Below are 15,600 nucleotides of genomic sequence, written 5' to 3' on the forward strand. Positions count from 1 at the left end.
CCTTGCCAATTCCCATTCGTAGCCTTCCTTCAAATGCACAAATGATTAGAAGAATGAAAACAAAAACTCTACCTAAATATAATTCCAAGCTCTATGCTCCAGATAAGTGAGGAAACGGGCTGTTTCCATTTCAATTTTCATGCGCCAGAATATATTGATTGATCCGTTAGCATGAAATCATATCTTTTTGAAGAAGGCCTTATGTGGAAGTAAAGAGCACCCGTGCACGTAAGTCCCCTGGAGCATCCGAGCTCAGTGGGTGAATGGCACAGTTCCTGCCAACCTGGCTGCCGACCGCCTTTTCTTTCACCGTTTCCCCCCATGTACGCAACTGCTTATTGATTTCGGCAGTCCTTAATGCTATTATGGAGGTGCTACAGAGCAAATGCTGCCACAGAAAAGCGAAATCGGATCTTGAGTCAAGTATGTCGGTTCAGGTAAACCTCAGATGTCTTCTTTAGACCCCTGTAAGGATGTGTATATTTATTCAAAATTTTTGGGAGATAGGGAGAATATGAGAACAGTAAAGGTAGATAAAGAAAAAGAGCAGGGAACTCAAGAATTGTAGAAAGAGACAGAAAAAGAAAGAAAAAGAAATTGGGAGAAGGAGAAGAAGAAGCAATGAAATGAAATAAGCCTAATAGGAAGATGATAACAAAATGTTTAGAGTCATTAACAGAACTCGATGCCTTTTAGCAGAAAATAAAAAAATAAAATGAAATTTCCTCTTAACACTGCTTAAAAAAATCAAACAGTGACAGGGACATATACGCTTTAGGGGATTCAGATGATCAATATTGAAGGACATGTCCACCCCAACAAAAACTTGATTTGAATGAAGAGAGACAAATCCAACAAGCATAACACTGAAAAATTCACCAAAATTGAATGTAAAATAAGAAAGTTATGACATTTTAAAGTTTCTCTTAATTTCACAAAACAGTAATATGCACATCCTAGTCGGTATGCAAATGAGGAGACTGATGTCATCATCCACTCACTATTTCTTTCGTATTTTATTAAATGAAATATGAAATATTCTCATTTTCTCCTCATTGTCAAGTGAAACTGATTAATTCCTCCTTGAAATTGTGGAATTAGCATTGTTTAGTAATATATGGTTCAGTCAAGTTGGTCCTAAGAGCGAAATATTGTATAATTCAAACAATAAAAAACAAAAGAAATAGTGAGTGATGGACACCATCGACTGACTCATTTGCATGTCACTGAGTTGTGCATATCACTGTTGTGTGAAAAATAAGCGAAACTTTAAAATGTCATACCTTTCCTATTTTACATCTGATTTTGATGAAATTTTCAGTGTTATGCTGGTTTGATTTTTCTCTACTTATTCAAATCAACATTTTGCTGGGTTGGACTTTACCTTTATTAATGTACATTGCTGGAGGATGATAATTGCTTTGATCATGTAAGGGTGTGTTTATGCTTCAATTGCGAGGACAGAATCAGCGATTTCAAACGTCGATTCAAAACGCCGATCGTAAACGTGGTTCTGGGAGTGCTGTTTATGCTTAACTTTTCAGAGCAAATCATGATCTCCAGCTGGCTTCGCATCGTCTTCGCATCGTAAAGCGAGGTCAAATTGAGCGCGCCTTTTTTCGAAAGTTTTTTTTCCGAGTGTTGCTATTACGTGGAGATAACATGGAGTGATACGACTGTATTTGCCCGCGGATTTTCATCTCACCGGAAGCATGTACCAAATGACGTCATTTAAACACGTTTACGATCGTGGTTCTGTTTATACTTCCCCAGAAAGCCTGATTCTGGTCAAACGACGTTTACAAACGCACCTTTTTGTGAGTTTACGATCGGCGTTTTGAAACAGCGTTCAAATGAAAGTAAGCACGGACGCAACCGTGTTTTGGATTATTAAGTTTGGAAACGCTGATTCTGGCCTGAAAAGTGGAAGCATAAACACGGCCTAATTCAAAAGAAGCTTCAAACTTTGCAATGGGGAGGTGAGATCACTGACAGAGCGCAATCTTTGATCTAAAATCAAATCATTTCATCCATGAACGTGTTTGTTGACATTGGAAAAGTTTCCCTGCAAAGTGTAAATAAATACACAGAGCATATATATTTTTTCTCTTTTTTTCAGTTTATTTCATTTTATTACTGAGGTGAGATGGTAGAATATGCTTTGTTTTTTTTTAGTTTCACCCATTACCCATTTGACTTAACATCAACTGAAAAACAAAGTTTTACTGGCTCTGTGCAATCTCTCTTTTTATAATACATCAACCTTTATACATATTTAGATCTTCAAAATGATATATTGAGCCGATCAGACCATTGTTCTAGGTGAGGGAATACCTCTCCCAATCTGTCCCAACTGCACAGAAACATTGTTAGCGCTAACAATGCGCTTAACAAAGGCCCTGTTACAACCGGTACTGTGGCAGCGATGCCTCATGTTACAACAATGCATAACTTACACATTTTGGTTTAGACTTCACAATCCAAAAGATGTGACTGTTCTGCATCTATAGGCTAACAATGTTTCTGCGCGGCTGGCACTGATCTTTTTTGACGTCTGACAGTTGACACCTGTCTCCAAAGCTCATACATTGATTTCAACTTGCCGAAGAAATTATGCAAATTTGTTTGATATACATGTAGGGATTATGTGTGGCTGTTAATGATGTGTAATTCAAATTCCATTTTGCACAGGTGTAGATTGATGAATACAGCTGTGCCCATCAATATGCATCTCTGATCACTCTCTCCTCCAAATATTGTCTTACAAACCTCTTTGGTCATGCGGGGAGAAGAGAAACGGTTATTTGTCACTTTCACTGCTCTGATTACTAGATTGTATAATGATATTAATCATATTAAATCATATTAAGTGTGCGCATCGTGGTCTAGTGGTTCTGACTCTTGCCTTTCAAACAGAGGGTCGTGGGTTCGAATCCTAGCCTTGGCGTGTTTTCCTTTAGCAAGAAATTTATCCACACTGTGCTACACTCAACCCAGGTGAGGTGAATGGGTACCTGGCAGGATTAATTCCTTGAATGCACCAAGCACCTTTAGCAGCTGGAGCTACAGCCGGGGTAATATATAGTGCGCCACTGAATAGGCAAGTAGATAGATCGGCGCCTCATAAATGCTATATATTATTATTGTATAGACGCATTGGAGTGAAATTTTCCAAGGCATATATATATAGATTCCTTCTCCCCTTAGAGCATGTATGAACACGGTCATTAGCATTGCATGAATGCTGAAGGAAGGCAGTTATTTACAGATTCTGAATATAACCTTGGCCATGTGCAATCGGGAATGCAAGACGCCATTCAAACATTCATGTTTGTTAATAACAGGCTGCATTTACCAACGGATTATTGATTAAACACACACAAAGCAGCATATTAATTTTTAGATGGACCATTTTTCATTATTGCAGCACAGAGGATTTGAATTGGTTCTACCTCCGCCAAAGTTTGTTTATTCTTGAAGATCTAGCCTGCTCAACCTTCGTTATGGTGGCAGCAGTACTCCATATTGTTAATGATATGATTTGAATACTTAATAAAATCATATTAAATGGGTGAAACATTGTAAGGTTTCAGCCAAATCAGATGATTAAAGTATTGATTGGGTCAAGTGCAGTTTTACATTATTACAGTGATACAACCCTACATGCACGTCACAAATATAGAGGCCATCAAACCAAGTGCTATGATGAAAAAGAAACCCAAATCATTAATGAATAAGTTTGATAAATAGACATCTCTTCTTCAATCTTCAGTGTCTAACTTTTATTTTCAAAATTGTACCACTTATAATATTTTTTTTATGTGTGTGATTGGAATCCTAAATACACTAAAATATTGCATCTTTGCTTGCTTTTTTGTTGTATATTTTTTCTGGTGGTACATGTGTACACCAATAAACTTGAGACCCCCCTCCATTCTTCCTCCTTAGCTCACTCTACTTAGTGTATCTCTTCCCCCTGATGCTTAATTTCTCCTTCTCCTTGACCTTATAAACAGCCCTCTTGCCCATTTCGTCAAGTTTGCGTCACTACTATCTACCGTAGATACCACGCAAACTGAGGACCATTATCCCTCCATGATTGCCTCCCATCAATCCAGTTTACCCAATAACCAGTGCAAGCCAGAGCCAGACAGTCACATTAATTTCTCCAAATTGGCCAGGAGGCATTAAGCCTCACATACAATTTGCTATATCTACCTTGTTCACATTACAAAAAAGATAATCATGGCAACACTAACCGGTCACAAGTTAGGCCATTGGTGCTTGAAGAAATCCAAATTTTATAGCATGAGCTCGAGTCCTTAACATCTCAACTGGCACAAGGTGGTTGTTTAAATGGTATACCACTAAATGTTCATTGATGATGGTTTAGCGAGTGAGAAAGGATCACCAGTCATCTTAACTTACGAACAGCATTATGAAACGGGTCCCAGTTCCTTGCACTGAATACATCAATTTGATAAAATATATGGTCAACTTTGTAGAGATATTTATTTTTTTACATGAAGATCAGATGTCTTGCAGCAAACTGTATTTATTGTGAATTGTTTATCAAAGGGTCCAACCATTGAGACTGTGTCTCAGCACATTCTAAATGACCAAACTCTGCAATTGACTTCCTTGGATGCCATTCAATTTGCAGGTTGAGATCATCCATCAAAAGATTTTGGGTGATTCCATGCTAGAAAACTCAGCTATTTTCACATTGTTCAACCTATAGTCCAAACAAATGAAAAACTTCAATTTGTTTTGTGGTAATAATAGAGTACTACTGGGTAGACATATGAAAAAATGACAACCAACAAAAATATGCTGTCCATGGGTGAATTAGAGGTGAAATTGTTGCGTGTCGTACGGGACATTTCTGAGTCCCATATGACACACAACAAATATTTTTTATTGGTAATCAGTTTTTCACATGAATACCCACTATAACTTTATTGATTATTATTGACCAAAAATAATTTTTCATTGCTCAGACAATCAGCTAAGAGATTAGAAATTGTTGACAAAATGTCCCGTACGACATGTATGGAATCTTCCTTTTGTGCCAAGTGCACTCACATTTTTCCATGTACCTGTATCTTGACTCTGATAATTGTCGTCTGAACGGATCCCCTTGTAGCATCAGTTGCTCCTTGGCCCAGGCAAGGTTTTGCGCTTCAAGGCTCTAATAATGCTGGGGTGCACATCAGTTTTGACATTTTCCGACCAAAATGAAATGTTCATGTGGATATTTCAATTAATGAAGTCATCCCCGCAATGTGCATGGATTGCTTGGGGCCTGCTTTTTATTTGGGGTTGGAATGAATGAATTCGTCAAAGACTTCTGATATTTGAAAAATAACAATTGTCTTAATCAATATTTCCACGGATTTAAATTGAAAACGAAAACATAGTATAATGTTGTTTAATACACATGTGCATTTTTCACAACATGAATAATAAGCTTCAAATTGTAGGATGATTTTTCTTATGTTTGGGTGTGTCACTTTACGTTTATATTTGAACATACAATGAAAAAAATACATTTCCCTTTTTAAAAGAAATAGTGTTGACTTTATGAAGAATGATATAGAATATGAATAAAAAGGGTTACATTCGTTTTAAATTTGTGATCTTATGTTAGGGGTTCTTTTCACACTGTTTCAATCTTTTGGAGTATAATAATTAATCATCTATAATTATTGTATGCATGTATATTTCATTGTTAAATTTGTGGTCAATGTCTTGTCTTTTCGTAAAAAAATTGAAAAAATCAATATGAATGATTCCCTTTCCTTTTTGTTTTTCTCTCTATCTACAGTGTGCAGTTTTGTAGTTCATAAGCGCTGCCATGAATTTGTCACTTTCCAGTGCCCTGGACTCGACCCAGGAGTCGATTCTGACGTAAGTAACAAACTTTTGCTTTCTTCGAGCTCAAATTTTATTTTCAACCTCGTTTTGTTTGTAGTGATGACTCTACACTTACGGCGTACGTGCCAGAAAGCATATTGTGCCATACGAATATATGAGAAACTGAAAAATGCTTGTAAAGACAAAAATCGGCATCAAATGATGTAAAGGTGCATATGACCAAATTCCATTCCAAGATATGTTTTTTTAGCCTAGAGTGAAGTGTTGCAGAAGGGTACTGTAGAATTATTTGATAAGATAGTCTTGGTAATAGAGGTGTACCATTAATTTTGAATCCATTTTTATCCACATTTTGCAATCGAGCTCCTAATGCTCTTTATGTCATTCAGTAACTTTTTGGAAATTTCAATGAAATAAATATATTCTTGCTCTTATAATAATGATAATTCATTTTTATAGTATGTCAGATTGTCTCAAGTAAAATCTTTACAGATGTATCATTAGATTCACTACCCCCTCCTCACCAGTTTTGGCTTGCCTATGTACCATCTCCACTCCCAGGGGAGCATTCTATCCCAAGCTGTGGAGCTTAAATAAAGTCCACCGCACACCTTACGACTGTTCGCGATCCGATTTTGGAATGCATTCTCCTCATTTTCTGAAAATGTGAATGGAACATATCATTTTATTTGAGGTCAAAATTAATTGAAAGTTTTCTAATACTTATATAACCATTTTGAAAGATTGCAAGCCTAGATATTTTGGAGTAAAGGCCAAATACAGATCCGATTTTGATGAGATTTTCAGTGTTATTCTTGTTTTATTTTTCTCTTTCTATTCAAATTATCTTTTTATTGGGGTGTACTTGTCCTTTAACAAACTAATAAAGAGCAAATATATTGGCAAAGAAGTCTTAAATACACATGAAAAAAAAACGGGGAAAAACAGCACAAAACACCTCTCCATGGATAAATGGGCCAAACGGTTCATTGCGCAGGCGATCATGTAAGAACTATTGCAGGCATATTGAGCAAATTAGGAACGTGTTTGCCATGCGTACATGCAGCGTCTAGCCAATCAAGGTTTTATTACACTCTTAGATTGCATATTTAAAGAGAAGTATGTACTTAAAGAAAGCATCTATATGAACTCTTATTTCCACATGCCTTCGGGTTTCATGAAATTTTAGGTTACATGGAAGTGTTGTAGTTGTTGGATGCTACTTTTCATCTTGCAGATAAAATTCAGTTTTAACAGTAATATGCTGTCAGCAATGTAATCCTGTAAGAATATCTGGAACATTTTCATGTAACAACCCGTCAGTTTTTACACCAATCTGTATAAAAGGTTATATATTTTATTTGTTTATTCATTTAAGATTGATTTCATTTTAATGGAACTATGTTTTTTATATGATATGAATGTTTGTGTGTAATTCAAAGTGACTCTTTGAAATAGAATCTCCAAAGCTCACATTTAGGATACCTCATATCTACATTAGATGTGAAACAACTCAAGAATCAAAACGTTTGTCTTTCAGTGTCTTTGAATTAAAGCGCTTATAATGACTCGTTGTACCCTTTAAATGTTTGTGAAATTGTGCCAAGGTTCCTTTTTAGGAAGAACTGTGTTTAATTGCCACTCAAAAAGTCAAGGGCAGGTCTCATAATGGATGTTTTCTATTGGTTGTTAATCAAGTTCTGTTTAAATCTTGCAGTTGTGTTTGAATACATATCTTTGCATTGGAGGTTCCAGATGGGATGAGTCAAGGGGGAGGGGGTGTTTCAAACAGAGTTAAGTATGACTAAGGGGGGTGTTGCAAGAAAATATTTTGGATCAATTGCAAAATATTCTGTTGCAATTTTACAACGGATAGATCAACGTTAGTTATAGCAAATCAGATTACACTTCTCATTTCAAGGAGCAGATTAGCAATCAATCATAAATTTGCAATTAATTGCAAGACATATGATTGATTTAGGGACCAAAAATTGACTGCAATTGATTGCAAGTTTCTTGCAACACCCCTTTAGAGTTGCACTTAAATTCTCAGTTGCGCGCATTATAAAAGATGTCACCACATTAGTAAAATCCTACCAAGAGGATGCCCATTACTCCATATTAATCAATGAGAGTGGGCGTCAAATAATGTAGTACGCGTTAGCACTAAGCATGACGTTAAGTTGCATTTGTGAAACCACCACTTACCGACTGTTATCTGGTAATCTACTTCTGAGAATGAAAATAAAAAGGTGTATCATGAAGTAATGTTGTGATTGTGGATAATGATTTCCGTTCAGTACGCAACTGATGAATGGCTAATTGAATTGAAGTTGGATTCTACAAATCATGTTAAAAACATGAACATGTACATTGCACTGCACTAACTTTGATGTATGGTCGTTTTTAAACATTAAAGACATGCCCAAACTTTTGGTTCCTGCATTGTAAGAATTAAAGCCATTCTCCTTATAATTCATGTACATGGATATTCATCCATCATTGACCAATATTTGGCCAATGATATCGATATCAAATGAAAATATTTGCCCAAGATCATTGGGCAAATATTTTTGCCAATTATTGAAAAAAAAATGAACTAATGGTCTGAACAGTTATGTGAACTAAAGTCCTATAGATCTCTGAATCATGGAGCTAGTAGACTTGTACCCACCATTTCTGAACAGTGGCCATTATGGTAGGTTACACCCCCCCCTTTGTGGTACATGTACATTACCCCACCCACCGTCTGGTATTTGAATCAATCTTTTTGAATTCAAATGCATGTTGCAATGTTGTTGGGGGGAATCCCATCTTTTATTCTGCCTGAACTGCTTCCCCATTGTGACAGATTGAATTGTTACTGGATACTATTCAAATTATTCAAAATGGTTGGTCTTTTTTTTTCAATTTGTGGACAAGTCTATGTGGATCATGAGAACACAGTATACTTGCAAACCACAACCTAATTTTGAACAAAAGCCTTAATAACCCATCATTGAGTTAGTATAGTACCTGTCTGGGATAGGTACCAAAATAAAAAGGGGCAATTTATGGGATTGGCACGCAACATGCATCCTGGAAGAAGAAAGACATTTTGAAACTGAAAATGAAAAGAGAGATGATAATGCCACATTCCCCCCAAAACACACTGTACGTTGACTGTATGTTGAGCAACAGTATTAAAAGCAGACACTCATAATTTTGAGTGTGACTTCAACTCTTGTCTTAAGTACTTACTTAAGATTGAGTTGAATAGTTGCAAATCTTACATCACCTTCGTGTTCAGATTCTGTATTAGAAGCATTTTTCTTTCTTTCACTGCCCTCCTTAACAGCATTATATGAACAAAGCTCAAAAGTCAATATTGCCATTGAAATGGTACTTCATTTTTCCCTCATTCATGTACATGGAGTATCAATTGTCATCCCAATGACATGTACATGTAGGGGGTCTTAAAAGGACATGCATAGGCCTACTCATAATGATCATCTTGTTTAAAGGCAAACTCCATTTAAACTTATGTATACTTTCAGTCTGATTTTTTATACTAAAATATATGAATGAGCAAAAACATGAAAATTCAAAAAAAAAAAATTATGTTTAAGAATGGTGGTTTTGTTTCAAGTTTGTCATCAAAGCGTATGCTTGTTCCATAATACAATCTCAATACCAAGGTTGGCCTTACATCTATATTCCTCGACAGGTCCTTCATACCTGTAGGTTTTTCATCTGTCTGAAAGGGGTCGAGTTTGCAAGATCTATGGAAGTGCAGCTGGCACACCGGGTGTAGGTAGATCTGTCAAACTGTCACATATAATTTCAGATGGGTGTCCTCCATACATGTGCATTAGAAATGCTGATGAATCCAGTATGTGTCAAGTCATTTCAGTGGGTCCATTTGGTAACCATTAAATTAATCATGAAATGAATATTTTGTAAATTCTACATGAACGTGTGAGTCATTGGTTGTTCCACTATTGTGGATTTAAGCTGTGAACCTATTATGTGTGTGTGTTTATTTGGGGGGGGGGATGGTTGTAGCTTTCGCCATACTTGAATAACATGATGTCACATATTTAAAGGCACATGGTTTGATCAATATTTTGTCTCTGTATCATTCTAATATTTGAACAATATATTTGATAAGTTGGGTAATTCTTTCAGATTGGGTGATGTATTCTCGTAAAGTAAAAAAGAGGGTATCACAATTGCAAAATTCAGGCATGGAATGTGCAGACTTATAGAAAGCAAGGCCATGTGCAAAATATGTGTGTATATCTTTTTCACAAAAATAAAGCACTAGTATTTCCAGCATCCAAAGTTGATTTGAAAATTGTTGAGCTCAACTGCATGATAAAAAGCTGATGGAATATCAATCAAGTTCTATTACTGGTAGAAATGCCCACATTTTATTCATAGTGAACTCAACCTTTTTTCCCCGAGATAACGCTGGATTATGCGTAATCATTGGTCATGAATATTTCAAATGCAGCTGAGGCACGTCTCAGAAAATCTGTCGTCAAACATGTAGCCAGAGAGGGATCGATACGGGGATGGGTTCACTGCATGCATTATCTTCCTCTGAACCAGGAAATGTGTTGTGTATCTCTGTGGAAGATCCCACCTATTCATCACATGAAATCCCATCTTAATATATAGAAGATAGAGAATCACCTTGAGGTACATCCAAACATTCGCAGGCTAGTCTGCAACTGCAGACTCTCGTAATGGAATGGAAGATTTCACGATATCAAAGCAGTCATGGATGGGGGGGAATCGATGGGTGGGCGGAGCATGCTTCATGTACAATACATTTTGGATGGGAAAATACTCCTTTTACTTGAGGATATCCTATTATTTTGCTTGTAATTTTTTTTCAAAAGAAAAAGGACTCCCTTGGGTATATCCTTGATCTGCATGACCCTGTGTAGAGTACCAACCTCCCTGAATTTTTTATACTGGAAAAAATATCAGAAACTTATGTCGAATAGTTTTACTGATATTTTTTTCCTGTCCTTTTTGTGGTTTTACCAGTGAAACTTGATGTACCCGTATTCCAATTCTTTGTATGTTACATGCCTGGTCCCCCTCCCCAGATACCTATATTTTTGTGTATTATTATGCTGACTATGTACAGATCAATGATGCCACTTTTCCCTGGTGGCCATCTGAATATCACTTAGATGCATGAAGTTTTCATTAAAAAAATACATAAATAAAAAACAATACTGATATGTTCACCCCTCATTGTACATGATTATTTTGTTTACATTGTTTAAGATCGTAAACCCACGCAGCAAAAGTGTGGTGTTATTGGGTGTACATAGAGGACCACACCAGTTATTTTACAACGGCGTTAAATTGACAGTTTTAGTTTAACACCTATAGGTGTTATTACAACACCTTTGGTTGTTACATTTACACTCTTTGGTGTTATGTTCAATCTATAGGGTGTTAGCTTAACACCACAGGGTGTGGTCTTCTATGAATACCAACTGGTGTCAGTTTTAACATCACAGTTTTTACAGTGCAATATTCTGCTTGAACTTTTCTTTCATGTTCTTGGTCTTGTTACAGTTCCACTTTCGCATTCTACAAGTTCTTCCTGCCAAACAGGCCGTCATTAACCTCCTTAACCTCCTTACAATCTTCTTGATACCTCTTGTATGGGATCATTTCCAACATGTGCGAGGGCATCGGCCTAGTTAGGAAGTGGATCTCATATATATTCAATATATGGGGAGAGGCAATTGTCCGTTGATTGCTAATTTATGGATAGGTCCTTGCAAGGAACAACAGGGCACATTGGAGGATGTGATGCTTGGAGTTGATGATGGGGGGGGGATGAGTTGAGCAGCTTCCAAGTAATTGGCTGATGTAGTTAGATGGGGGCAGACTCCATTAAAAATAGACAGGGAATGGGTTTAACACTTGAAATGTCAGAGCCCTTAGGGTGTATCCCTGTCAGCCTTTCTTGTACTCGAGAAAAGCTACAGAATTATCAGACTTGATTGGGCTTGATTGAAAGCAAAGGGAGTGGGTGGGCTGCTAAATGGTAAAATAAGGAAATATCCTGCAGAGTTATGCTATGTGGGACTTGTATTCATGAGGGGGGGGGATATGAACTTAATTGGTTTTCATGAATATGATTTATTTTGGTATACTACTAGATAAGCGCTATCAAGTTTGAGGCTTTTAGCGTAGATTGGCGCAGGAAATACATGAAGGCAAAGGGTGATTTGGTCCCCATGAGACCCCAAATGGCCCCTAAAATTCCCCCAAAATGCATGCTTTGGGGCGGCCATTCTTTTTAGAGTCGCCCCAAGATCTGTCACAAACAACATTTAAAATTATGGCAGAATGATATTTGCATTCAAGGGCTACTGCACAATTGCTTGTTGCCCCTAAAAGTAGCCCTAAAATGAAATAAATAGCCCCCAAAATTCTGCAATCGGCCAAATGTCATGACAAGATTTCCCCTAAAATATAAATTTTTATTCCTACCCCGGTGTAGATAGTTGCATCCCCCAACTCTCTTTGTTACATGAAACAGGCAGAAGCCTTTTGTTCCCCAACCTCTTAACCCCCTCTCTTTACCTACATACCTCCCACCCTGTATATAATAAGTTTTAGTCAGCATTCTTTTTTTAGCCAAATATTCCAGTACCAATAATTCATCCTTTATCTACAACATTTTCAGCAAATCTGATATTATTCAAAGATATAGATATTCTAAAATTACATATTATTATATTTGATGAATTACAGAAGTTTCTGAATTTCTACAAATAATTGAACCCAGTGTTGCTTCGTGAAATGAATGCATTTTAATTGATGTAAAATTTATTTATGCACATGGGAAAGGAAGTGGAAAATTGCATGTACATGTATGTTCAATGGAGTTACAAAGGCATAAAAAATGTTATTGATCTAAGGAAGTATTCTTTATTGTGTTGTACCCATCATTATTCTGGACCATTACCATATTTTCTTTCATATTAATTTTGACTGAAAATAAAGGAAAGAAATGCATTCATAATTTCTGTGTGACAGGGAGGCAGTTAGTAATTTTTCAATTGTCATCTTCAGCACATTTGAATTCCTGAGGTTTATAGGAATGTTGTAATGTCTCAAATGTTGCAGAACATTGAATCCTGATTCAGATGGTCATAGTTAGTCAAGTGTGTAAAAGAAAGATCCGTCATGTCTTTTTTTTATTGAGAAACTTGTGGAAGAAGAACATTTATTGCAGCACACAGACATTGTTTCTCTGAAGGGTGGGGGTGTACACAGTATACAATATTACATTAGGTGAAGTAATGAAGTGACAGAGTTGATTATGTATAAATAAAAATGAAACTGAAGGATCTGATGCATATTTTGATTAAAAGTTTAAGAAAATCAGAAAACAGGTAAATGTAGGCGGGAGGGGGGGGGGGGGAACGGGGGCTGACTGTCATAAAAAAAACAACTAAAGTATATTAAGGAGGACATTCAAATTTGATATCAATACCAAACTATGAATCTTAGCATGCTTCATTTAAGAACAATATTCTAATTTTTGGTTTGCTTCTTTATACAGAGTACACAAGAAAACATTGATTTTTTATACAATGCTGCTTACCATATGAACCTCACATTGGTTGTTTAAACAATTTAAACATGTGTTTAAAATCTAAAACAATAAATGATAAAATAAATGGTTACAACATTTGAGCTTGATGTCTTGATCCAGGATTGAGTAATACTATATTCCTTGCCGTGCGTAGATAAGACTTCTTGCCCGGAAGTCTGTGGCTTTTTCTGGAAATAAATGAAAAGGGACTTCCCCACACAAGAACATGCCACTTCCTGGCTATCACTCACACACCGATCCGGGCTTCAAATAATTGATATGATTTAAATATCATCCAACTGATCAAAATTTGATGGAAACCATGCAGGATATTAGATAGGAAGTATAACATGTCATTTTTAGAAATAAACTTAATAACAATAATAACAACGGTATATTTTCCTAGGGTAGCCACTTCAGTTCCGAAAACTGTTCTCCCAGCAGACCCTGCTATGATTGTTACCCTGGCCTCAACTCGGCTACCTAGGCACTCAAGCATTCAAGGAATTTTTTACTGGTTACCCATGCACATCACCTGGGTTGAGTGCAGCACAATGTGGGTAAATTTTTTGCTGAAAGAAAATGCATTATGGCTATAGGAATCAAACCCATGTTCTTCAGATAGAGAGATGAGAGTCATAATCACTAGACCACGACAACCCCCCCCATATTAAAGAAAATATGTGTGATACATATAAAGCCTTTATGATGATCAATAAAATGGACAATTTAATTAGATTGTATTTATGTTTAATGTTTCCTTTTTTTTATTTTTTATACATGTATTACATGTATGTACATGTACTTAATACAGGATAGTTTTCCCATTTCATCAATTAAATAAATGAATGCAATACCAGTCACCATTCTTTTGAATCACTATTGCCTGTTTCGGCTGGATTTTGGCTGAGGCAGGTAGCGGTAAGTCTGGGAATTGTCACTGGTAGTGTATGTTATCTTTGAACAATTTTGTATTTGTAATAATTCTAATTTTAAATGTTATTGAACGCAATCATTACAGAACCCAATGTTACTTTTTTATCTATTATGTATATATTGTTATTTTTATGTTAACAGGACCAGGCTGAAAAACAGTTAATCTGAGCCTGCTATCCTGTATAAAGATATTTTTAATAACTAAATAAATAATAGTATGAAGATTAATGGTCCAGTGGTGGTGGGGGGGGGGGGTAGCCATCTCAAGTATTGTAAGGTACCATACCTATCACTTCCTGATAACACAGTGAATGAACTCCTTACCACAGTTACAGGTGTGTGGTTAGTTAGGAATGCAGCTTGGTTTTTTTGTCTGTGAAGTAGTTTCCTGTTCGGCTACATGAAACAGTCCCATAGATGTCTGAGGTTTTTTTTCAAGTGCAATGTAATATAAGCATTGTTTTCCACAAAATGATGTTTTGTTTCTCTCTTTAAATCTATCATTGTGTGTTTAAAGTGTAAAAAAAAAGAAGAAACACTAATACTGACTGAACACACACGTTAACACAAAATACTGTTGATATTTTTTGTACATACTGTATAAACGTTACGGTAGATGATGTGGAAGAGGTTCATCGTGGTGAAGGATTGAGTAGAAGAAATAACCAGTTGTCTCATGATGTAGCAAACGTAGTAGGAAAGCGACGTTTCGTCTGCAAGCTGCTAGACTTCGTCAGGCAATGAGCAAAGACGCTGCTGCGCACGGGTTATATAGCGTCGGGAGCTATTGTCCGGCTCCACTCGGGCGTGAGCCGCGCTGTGATTGGCCGGAGCCGCTGGCCAATCAGGGTCCGCGCTGGTGCTTGGTGCCCGCTCGGGCGTGCACCGCGCGCTGTGATTGGCCGATGCAGCCGGCCAATCAGCGTCCGCGCTGGTGTCAGGCACCCGCTGGTGCGGGCGCCGCGCGCTGTGAACCGTGGATGCAGTATGCCGTCGGATGGTAGGTAACCATTCATCAGGGATCTCAATGCCGCTGTCCCTGTTGATATTGCTCGGGTGCAAACGGATCTGGATCGCTTCCTTAATGCGCCGCGTATACCAATGCTTATCATTGGCGATGCAGCTGACCTCATCCCAGTTAGGTGGATGATCCGAGTCCCAAGCATGTT

At 37.0% G+C, this 15,600-nt stretch overlaps 1 protein-coding gene across 1 annotated transcript in view; it reads left to right on the forward strand.

The window, feature by feature from the left end:
* Window positions 1-15,600, forward strand: part of LOC121422397 (protein kinase C-like) — a 97,191-nt gene that overhangs the window by 39,342 nt on the left and 42,249 nt on the right. The window contains exon 3 of the mRNA XM_041617409.1: window positions 5,828-5,910. Coding sequence (XP_041473343.1) covers window positions 5,828-5,910 — 83 coding nt within the window. The remainder of the gene's footprint in view (window positions 1-5,827; window positions 5,911-15,600) is intronic.

Source organism: Lytechinus variegatus, chromosome 10 (genome assembly GCF_018143015.1).
Source record: "Lytechinus variegatus isolate NC3 chromosome 10, Lvar_3.0, whole genome shotgun sequence".
NCBI lineage: Eukaryota > Metazoa > Echinodermata > Echinoidea > Temnopleuroida > Toxopneustidae > Lytechinus > Lytechinus variegatus.